The 10,019-nt window shown below is 43.9% G+C and overlaps 1 protein-coding gene across 1 annotated transcript in view; it reads right to left on the bottom strand.

The window, feature by feature from the left end:
- Positions 1–1,520: 1,520 nt before the first annotated feature.
- The window catches only part of grid2ipb (glutamate receptor, ionotropic, delta 2 (Grid2) interacting protein, b), a 24,904-nt gene continuing 16,405 nt past the window's right edge, over positions 1,521–10,019 (bottom strand). Inside the window, exons 11-24 of the mRNA XM_076298808.1 lie at positions 8,922–9,057; positions 8,285–8,306; positions 7,828–8,203; positions 6,921–7,450; positions 6,578–6,809; positions 6,169–6,256; positions 5,386–5,463; positions 4,365–4,564; positions 3,625–3,780; positions 3,189–3,275; positions 2,962–3,091; positions 2,687–2,805; positions 1,849–2,013; positions 1,521–1,639 (exon numbers count right to left, since the gene is read on the bottom strand). Coding sequence (XP_076154923.1) covers positions 1,568–1,639; positions 1,849–2,013; positions 2,687–2,805; positions 2,962–3,091; positions 3,189–3,275; positions 3,625–3,780; positions 4,365–4,564; positions 5,386–5,463; positions 6,169–6,256; positions 6,578–6,809; positions 6,921–7,450; positions 7,828–8,203; positions 8,285–8,306; positions 8,922–9,057 — 2,391 coding nt within the window. The 3' untranslated portion in view covers positions 1,521–1,567. The remainder of the gene's footprint in view (positions 1,640–1,848; positions 2,014–2,686; positions 2,806–2,961; positions 3,092–3,188; positions 3,276–3,624; positions 3,781–4,364; positions 4,565–5,385; positions 5,464–6,168; positions 6,257–6,577; positions 6,810–6,920; positions 7,451–7,827; positions 8,204–8,284; positions 8,307–8,921; positions 9,058–10,019) is intronic.

Below are 10,019 nucleotides of genomic sequence, written 5' to 3'. Positions count from 1 at the left end.
TAACGCCTGATGGCAAACCGTTTGCAAGCCGATTTCCAGCCATGAAGAAATGTTGCATAGGAACAGTGTGACGCGCGCGAGGTCATGTCTGGGTTAACTCGTCTGCTCCAGCGCAAGTTCAAAATAGTTTATGGTTCAAAAGCAAAGTAAAAGTAAACTGACAAGTAGTGTATTTGGCAAAAAATGAAAAGCCTTAAACATTACTGTGAGGATGTCACACGCAAATTATGGATCAAAGTTATTTAAGCTATGGGTCAGCAAAAGCAAATTTATTCTCACAATATTATAAAACACATACATCAAGCGGCATTTATAAGTCTATGGCCCACATACTGAAGCCAGTAGCTGTACTACAGAACAGTGATACTGAGATACATTATAACATAAAAACATATAAATTACATAATTAGACACAAATAAATAAAGGGTATTGACATCACAGCAGCCTTTAGGCTATTTTGTCACAAGCAAAAGTTATAATGAATCTGTGACAGAATATGTGGGGCTGTTTTGAGATTTTTGGTTTACATTCAGCTATAAGGCCTAAAATAAACCAAGCTACACAGCTGAAGGGGGGAAGACAAAAGAAAGACAGAACAAAAAACACTTCATATGTATTCAAAACAAAAAACATAAATATGTTCTGATTCTGCTCTTATCAAGGAGACAATAACATATTGACTCCACCATTAATCAAATTAAAGTAATGACTGTACAAAAATAAATAATAAGACTGAGAAAAAAACACATGACAGTGACTGCTTTACAAATAATTATACCAACAGTGCCAGAATATCTTGTTCTTTTAGTCAATACTCAGCTTTGAGAGGACTGAAACACACAAACTGTTCCCTATGCCACATGCTAGGCTACTCACTGGTCTTAAATATGGTGGGTATGTAATAATAAATGAACTAGCAAAAATCCAGATTAGAACATATTTTGAAATTGCCAAATGCCACATAAATTAAACTACACTGTATTACTATAACGTCAGGACATGTAGCATTTCAATACTGAATCTTTTGTAAAATCATGATCATTTTGGAATTTGCATGTGATCCATTAACATAGCATGTATTTATCTTCTTTACCATGTACAAGTTCTTTTGCTGCATGACTGTAATGTCTATTTCACTACTGAAACCATGGATGCTAGGGGGGCAGTAAACAAAACAGATCCTGGCCACATATATCAGAACATCATTCTTACCAAACTAAACATAATATATACTCTGGGTACATTCTTTGCCACTGGCATTCAGAAATCTTTGTTAGGTCCATACACATGCTGCACAATTCCACTGTCAAATATGATCAAACACTATATAAATAAATATATATATATATATATATTTATATCTCCTGAACATCTGGTATTAACTATGACATTTTAAGTAAAAGTCTGAATCAGGCAATAGAGCTCACATAAAACTTTACCCTTGATTAAGTTTGGCCATACTGCCTGAACAAATTCCATACAATGTTTGGAATGTGTTCCCTCTCCACGGTCTTCGCTATTCGAGCTGTTGGCACATTGGTCAAGAATCGTTGATATGTCTGCTTCTCACCAAGCAAGAGGAGAGGTCATGCGTGGGCTTCGTGGGTTTTCAGTGGCCTGGGTTTCGTGTAACGCACGCTGCAAAACACCAACACATTACTTCAGAGACCTAAAGAGTGTTTTTCCTACTACTGCCGCAGGCAAAACACCATGTGACCTACAATAACGTGCAGATGTACATTTCTTTCTGCGTCTCTTTATGTAATCACAACATTTCCATGCCTGCATTAAGCAGCATACAGTCTTTTAGCATGAATTTAGAAATAGCTGCACGTATTCCACCTCACCTCAAACTTGGAGGTGAACTCTGCAAAGATGCCGAAGAAGGCCTCAGTGGTGGTGGCCTTGCCATCCTCCCCGAAGAAGGACGCCACCTTGCTGAACTCCTCGATGGCCCTCTGCTGGAGTGAATCTAAGGACTGCACTGCCGGGTGGCTGTTCTCCAAGAAGCTCTGTCCCAACCATCAAGGGGTTTAAACCACAGCAATCACAGCGCCTCAACCACTCCACAGTAGATGAGTGTAGAGAGTCCTAAAAATGCTCTGCTTTACCATATTAACTTGTTGAGACTTGTGAATTTGTAATGGGAATGTGTTGTGGAGTGTGCTTCAATGGTATTCTGTTCAGGGCACTTAAATAAGTTAATGAGGACGGTAAACTCTGTCTTCTTTCTCACCCATGGATGCGTTTCCCAAAACCATAGTTGCTAACTAAGTTAGAAACTTTGTTGGTTGCAATGCAATCTTCCATTACTAAACTAAACTTCCAAACTAAGTTGCTAACAGGTTAGCTTCTATGGTTTTGGGAAACGCACCCGAGAGTGTTCAATAAGGATGTGGTTTGAACACACAAGCAAGGCAGAGAAGCTGAGAAAAGACTGCCACAGGAACACTCAGTCTCAGTATCCTCCCTTGGTTGTACTTTTAAGATGGCAAAATCTTTAAAATATTAACGACCATAGTCTAGCTGCTGCCTGCCGAGGGGAAAGGCAGACCCTCGATGCCTGGCTCGAGGACGCATAGTGTATCTGTAACTTTGTGAATATATACTTACAAAAAAATGTCATAAGATATTGCTGAGAGAGTGTGGATGAAAGCGCTCCAGAGTTTGAGAGGAAAAGGATACACTCATGACGACTGCAAAGCGATCCTCGGCTGTGGGTGGGATCTTTAGACAGGCAGTCCGGATGTCTTCAATGGTTGAGTGGAGGTCTGTGAGGTCTGTAGTGATGGTTCTCTGGTTGACTGGTAGGATGGGGAGATTCGTTTTATGTTTTTCATGATATAGTTAGACATTCAACTGTTTTAAATGTCATTTATATTCCCATTCAGACCAGGCTGATTTGTAATTATGTTCTGAAAATAGAAATACTCTGAATGCACCATAAAAGTTTAATGTACCTTTAGCAGCAAGTGGCACGGTTGTAAGGTCCCTGGCAAAGTTGAGAAGCTCTGGGAAATGTTGGCATAGTGATTTGGCAAGAATGTGGAGAAACGTTGACTTTCCATCAACAGTCTTTGTTGTGCTGAGCTTTGGAAGACAAAATTAACATTTCAGTATAATAAATTGTCTGACATAGGAGCAAAACATGTACATACAACAGAATAAAATAGAACAATGTCCATACCTCAGTGAGGAAGTTAATTTTAAATCCAGTTGTTCTATTTGTTTTAGGTTGACCATTGTTCAGGTAATTCCCCATTGCCAACACAAACTGTCAACAGAAACAATTCTCAGTACAACAACTCTATATAAATAAACATTTGAAACAATTGCACAAAAATTATGAAGTGTCATGTCTGGAAATAACACATTAATCATATAGCTTAAGAATAGCACTGATGCATAAGGTAACTGCCATTACAGGTGTGTTATATATAGTTAGTGATGACAAATCCTTGGGAAGCTAGAGGCCCTCTAGCCCCTAAGCTTCTATGAATAGTAAATAACAACATTTGCCAGGCTGTGAATTTCACATCAGTTTTCTTTTTTTAAGTCAGTGTAACTGTGAGGTTAGTTGGTATACACATTGCTTGGATTCCTGGCAGTGCAAATGATTTTACCTCCAGGATCTTTGCCAGCTTCTTGCTACTCTTAAGCTCCAGGGAGGCTTTGTAGATGCACTCGTAGCCAGCTCTCATTTCCTCCACCTTCTCCTGGAGAGTGGTCTTAAAATGGAGACTACGCAGCCTGGTCTTATACTCAGGCACCAATAACATCTGCAGTAACACACACACACACACACACAAACACATAGCATATGTGATTTTCCACACATATTTGCACACATGATGAGTCAGCTCAATGCTCCCATATGCCACATGATACCTGTAGCTCATGCACGGAAACTTTGCTAGTTGATGGACTTTGCACTTTGCCCACCATTTAAATTAGGGCCCTCTGAGTTATCCTCTTACTTTTTTATCTTTATCCCAATACATACAGTATATATGATACACACACACACACACACACACATATATATATATATAATTATATTTATACCATGGTTTAGGTTGAAAAGGGTGTCGTTTAAAAAGTGATATTCTACACCTATGAAGTAGATCTGGTAAAAAAAACTAGCTAGTGGAGCGGAGCGCTCTAGAATCTTTGCTATAACAACGATATTAGGACGACGGTTGGAGGCCTGGAGGCCTGGACTTCGCGGAAGCAACCATACTCCGCTTCGCGTCGGACGGTTCACGCCTCCGCGTCGTCCATTTATTTCTGATAATGGACACCTCGTCGGGCATTATCCTTTACATATACACACACATATACAAAATGTGAAGTACACTGGTACCTGGAGGACAAATTGGTCTGGCTCGCTGAGTTTGGAGAGGTCCTGGTCAAACCGTTCATACTGCTTGACCTCCTCGTCGTCGGGGGCGTAGAGCAGCAGCTGTTTGATGTGAGCCGGCTCCAGGCGGTGCTCGGTGCTCATGGTCATGAGGACCTGTCGCAGCTCAGCAGGGGACAGCTTCAAATGCGCTATCAGGATGGCTGCGCACAAGAACCAGGCAGGTAAACACAGGCACTGTTTAGGCTAAACTCATATAAGGCCAACATAGTCAGCCCAATGTCCATCACTTAACATGGTACTAATTAGACATAGTGATAGAATGGTTTGGTTAAATAAGTACTTGTGATGTAAATGTAAATGTTTGTTTGAACCACAATGTCCTCAATAGCACGTTCATCTGAGAGGAAAACACGAGTGTTAAAGTTTCCTTGTGGCTTCTCAGTAATTGAAAGAAACTCCTACAAAGGGCTAAATTATGAAGGCAGTAAGACGCAGAGTCTAAAGAAAAACAAGTACAAAAGACTATCCGGGTAAAAAAAAAACATGAAAGGGTTAGCTAGGAAAGTCTCTATTTGGACACCACCACAATACGTCATGTCTGTATTCCTGACTGACTCATGCCCATCCAGATTCCCACGCAGCCTGCCCCTCATAACTCTTTTAATACACCTGGTTCACAATGCAGCTCTCACTCTTAAGTGTGGAATACATTGACACCATCCACACACTGCTAGCACACTCTAACTCTATATCTAGATATATGAAACACACTAATGTATTGACCTGTAACCCTTGAGATTGCTGTTTCTTATCTTCAGAACCACTGCAGTGCTTGAGCGAGGAGCACGAAAAGACCCCGTCTAATCCCACTGGTGCACGCAGACACACAACCACCCTCCCACTACGCCTCCGCTTCCTGTGGGCCTGCCCGAGCTGTCTGCGTAAGCTGGTGGCGGAGCGAAAGCACCCGCGCGCCTCTCCACCCGCCGCCAGCCGCCCACGCGCACCCAGTCATACTCACAAGCGTTGTAGGCCTTCTTGTGGGAGAGGATCTCGATCACGTCTTTCTTTTTAAAGCTCTCGGGGAGGAAGGTGGGTTCTGGAAGAGAGACTGACACATTTAATCATGGTGTGAGCATGCGTTCTCCAGGCACTGGCTGCGGGCACATTTAGAAGAGGAGGATGCTTAAGATGGAGGCGGATGGAGGTGCCGAGATGCCAGTGAATGGAGAACGGATGACTTGGGGGGGGACTGATTCACACATGTCCATTGGATATAGAGGGCATGGGGACACTGAAACAGAGTCCAGAAACACACATATGAGGGACATGAGCAACGCAGTGCAGGTGCTACTGTGATGTGACTAGACACTGTAAATTGATGAATGCTGGGCATTAATGAGTGAAAAGCAATACAAAACTTATTGATTTATTACTGAACATAACAGTGGAAAAATAATGCTGTAATAATACACTTACTTAGGGTCAACTATGTTCTTAGGGTCAACTATGTACAGCATGAAATCAATGTCCATGTAACAACTGATTTATCATAATTAATCAGCACACACTACATTTAAGTTTTAATATTTTTTCAGTCTTACCCGAGGGGGAAGTTGTGTTTCTGTAATAAAGTAAATACCTGCTCTAACTAACCATGAATACAAACAAACACAGTGTTTCTATTTGTGTAGTAAAATGAGGAGGTAGATGATGTTGCTGAATGCTTTTTGTAAGCGTGGATTATTTAAGCATGATGACCACATATGATATGAAAATGAAGATGAACACCAGCAAAACTTACTGGAACTCCTCTGTGTACCAAAGTGCAACTCCAAATCAAGGTACTTCACCATGTCACTGAGTTTATCATAATCTGGGTCTTCCCCAAGCTAATGAGAAAGAACATGAGTTATTCTACTGCAAAGTCAGTACATTCGCACAAGCCTCTCATTATACAACAATGCAGCATATTTTAGCAGCCTAGCAGTCTGACACTGCATAATAAAAACAAGAGTCACAAAAGGTCAACTCATTACACCATCCACGCATTCAAGCCAAGGGAAAATCAATAATTACAGCTAAGTTGACCCCATTAATAGGTGATCCCATACAAACATATAAATATCTGGGGTTCAAATTCTTGGTCAAAGACTCATATCCATAAATAAGCCATGCAACAGCATTAGCCTCTGCTCAGAGCCTCTGCTTACCTGTCCCCAGATCGTGCCCTCGGAGTTCTCCACCTGCTCCCAGCGCAGCCTCTTCACGCTCATATGATTGGAGTCGCTGGCGCTCGGGGAGGGCTTGGGCAGGGGCGGGGGCTCGCAGGGGGGCAGCGGTGGTGGGGGTGGCGGGGGCACCTTCTGGTTGAGGGCGCTCTCGTAGGTCTGGCTGGTGGGCAGGGCGGCGTGCGGCTGCTGGGGCCTGGCCGAGGGGCTGCTGCTCTGCCGGGCGAGGAAGGACGAGAGCTGGGGCTGGTTGGGGAGGATGGGGTGCGGCGCGTGGGGCTGCGCCGGCTGCGCGGCACGCGGCGGCTGGGGGGAGCTCTGGGGCGAAGGGAACATGGCCGTCTGGCTCCGGTGGTGCGGGTGATGGAGCTGGTGGCTGGAGGTGTGGGATCGGGGCTGGGGGGAGGTGTGCGCCCCTGGGTTAGACTGGGACTGCTGCTGCTGCTGCTGCTGGGAGTGCTGGTGGCGTAGCTGGTTTTGGTGGTGGTGGTGGTGGTGGTGGCGGCGGCGATCCTGCAGGTCCTCCCTGGTGGGCAGCACCTTGTTGAGCGGCGGCCGGCCGGCCAGGAACGGACACGGGGGAGGCGGGGGCGGAACCGGGATGATGGGGTGGTGCTGGAAGGCCAGCGGCGGCTGGGGCAGCGGCTCGGGGGGCAACGCGATGGGCAGCGGGGAGTCAGTGAACTGGATGGGGGGAGGCGGGGGCGGGGGGCTTTGGGGCGGCGGCGGGATGTGGTCGGAGCTGGACGAGTAGGTGAGGGAGTTGGTGTCGTCACTGCTGCTGTGCATGTCGCTGCTGGCACTGCTCAGTTGCCGGCGCAACGCGTTCGCCTCCTGCTCGTCCTGGAAACTCATCTGCACAAACACATCAAAAGTCACCACTCAGGAGAGATTAGGTTTAAAAATACTATCTAAGCAAGACTTTATCTACATTTATGATGGCTTTTTCTGTTAGTAAAATACATTGTCAGGAAAAGAAATGCTTACTCAAAAGAATGTACAGTTAAATCATCAAGACACTTCAGCACAGTGTGATTGAATTCTGGTCTGGATGTCCATGGCATCATGGCATCCTTGCCAGCTTATTCATTTCAGTGTGCAGAGAGCATTGTGGGATAGTGGCTAAGATAGTGGCTAAGAACTCTTAAGTCTCTAAGAAGTTTGCAAGAAGTGACGATGTTGTTTACCTGTTTGTGTTTGTATGTGTGAGTGTGTACACGTGAGACACATGCCTCCTCATAGTCGTTCTCTCCGCCCACAAAGTCGTCGACGAGGGTGACGCGGTGGCCGAGCTGCTCGCTGAGGGCGTCCAGGAACTTGTCGGTGTCGCGACTGCGGGGCGGCCGGGAGAAGGTGAAGAGCTTGCGGCGCCGTGACAGCGGACTGGGCAGCCCGTCGTCGGCAGCCAGCGAAGGGAAGTTGGGCGAGGGCAGCGGGCTGTCCAGGGTCACGTAAGGGTTGGACTCCACGCTGCCCGGCGAAGGTTCGGCCGAAGTGGGGTAGAACTCGAAATGGGAGTTGGGTTCCTTCCATGACAGAGACAGGCCAGACTTTCGGGTCCCTTTGGAAAGAGAAGGAATGAATGAAAAGGCATCGTCACTGAGATGACTTCAAGAAAGTAACTACACACTCCATCATTCAAAACAACAACTTACAGTACAGAACTATAGTCTTCTATCATCATCTCACAATAGTATATCATTCTTATGATCTTATAATAGCACACAGTTTTTATCATCTCACAATAGTCCACAATTCGTATCATTTCACAATAGTCCGCAATTCGTATCAGCTCACAATAGTCCGCAATTCTTATCAGCTCACAATAGTACACAAGTCTTATCAGCTCACAATAGTACGCAATTCTTATCATTCCACAATAGTACACAAGTCTTATCAGCTCACAATAGTACGCAATTCTTATCATTCCACAATAGTACACAAGTCTTATCAGCTCACAATAGTACACAATTCTTATCATTTCACAATAGTCCGCAATTCTTATCAGCTCACAATAGTACACAATTCTTATCATCTTACAATAGTACGCAAGCCTTATCATCTCACAATAGTATGTAATTCTTATGATCTTAATAATAGCACACAATTCTTATCATTTCACAATAGTATGCCAGTCTTATCGTCATCTTACTTATAATACACAATAGTATGCAGGTATGCAAGTCTTAACCATGAAGTGTGTCTGCTCTGGTAGTGACATGACAAGCATTGCTGATGAGGCGCTTAACTTTGAACTTAACTAAGACCCAACCTTCGCCTAAACAGGAAACAAGTTGATGACAAACAGGAAGCGTGTCCAGAGTACCTGAGGAGAAGGACGAGCGGGGGTGTGTTTGGCCCTCTGGTTGGCCACCGTTGTTGGCTGGGGATGAGTGACCCTGGAAGGATGTTGCACTCTTTCCTGTGTACACACCCTCCAGCTCGGCGTACACTCCTGACATCTATGGTATATGGGCATGATTAGATGGGGCAGTTGAGACGGAGGGAGGAAGCAACTGGTGGAAAAGGTGGCCCAGTCAAACAGCATTGGGACATATAATTATAGGGGACTATTTTGACAGGTTCATCCTGTCTAGTGTTCGGGAATAGTGTCCGCCTCAAGTGACTAACTTCCTACTGTTCATGTGCCAGCGCCTGAAGGGATGCTACACAGTTTTGTTTACTTTACGCGACCGCAATAAACAGCAAAACTGAGTCCACGCTAACAACTACTGTGATAATCTGTGACTGAGAACAACTATAAATAATGAAGACAAATGTATTTTCTATAAACAATCAAAGTTAATAGAAAGCTGTGATTCTGAAATAAACTGCACAAGCTTTAGAGAACCTGGCATTACAGTAACATATCTGTTTGCTATACAATGTCTGTTTAACTGTGAATAAAAATAATGATGTAGGTTGAAGAGTAATACTATAGCTTCATTTTATGTATACTTGTTGTAACAACAACAGAATGGGTTTAACAAGTACTTGTATAGCTAATGGGTATTTTAAATAGCAAGCATTGTGTTATAATTTGACTATGAAGGCAGCAGTGTGGAGCCAAAGCTTTTCTAAATGTTTCTCTTTCCCTGTATGTTCACATTCTGTTCATAGAGAAGGCAGCTAATCATTGTCAGCTTTGACATTTCAATGGTAAATGATTCATGTAAGGCCTTTGTTAGCATTCAGAGCTTCAACAAGTTAGGCCAGCGATGAGAGGGTGGTCTATAACAACAAAGAGAATTTGCTCATTAAAATTATGACATTTCAGACTAGTCAGAGGGATGCTAAAATGACAGCAAGTCTTGCTGCTTCAGTAAGATCATAAGGTGCTTAATAAGATGTAAAAACACCTAGCGTATTTGAAGTAGAGGAGGCAATGATATTTAAGGCAAAAATAAGTAGCTGTTTTTAATTA

This window comes from Alosa pseudoharengus, unplaced genomic scaffold (genome assembly GCF_046254945.1).
Source record: "Alosa pseudoharengus isolate Yale_2024_CS ecotype anadromous, Long Island Sound unplaced genomic scaffold, YU_APseudo_1.1 YU_APseudo_1.1_scf_21, whole genome shotgun sequence".
Lineage (NCBI taxonomy): Eukaryota > Metazoa > Chordata > Actinopteri > Clupeiformes > Clupeidae > Alosa > Alosa pseudoharengus.
Note: the sequence above shows the minus strand (reverse complement) of the source record. Positions and strands in the feature narration are given on the sequence as shown.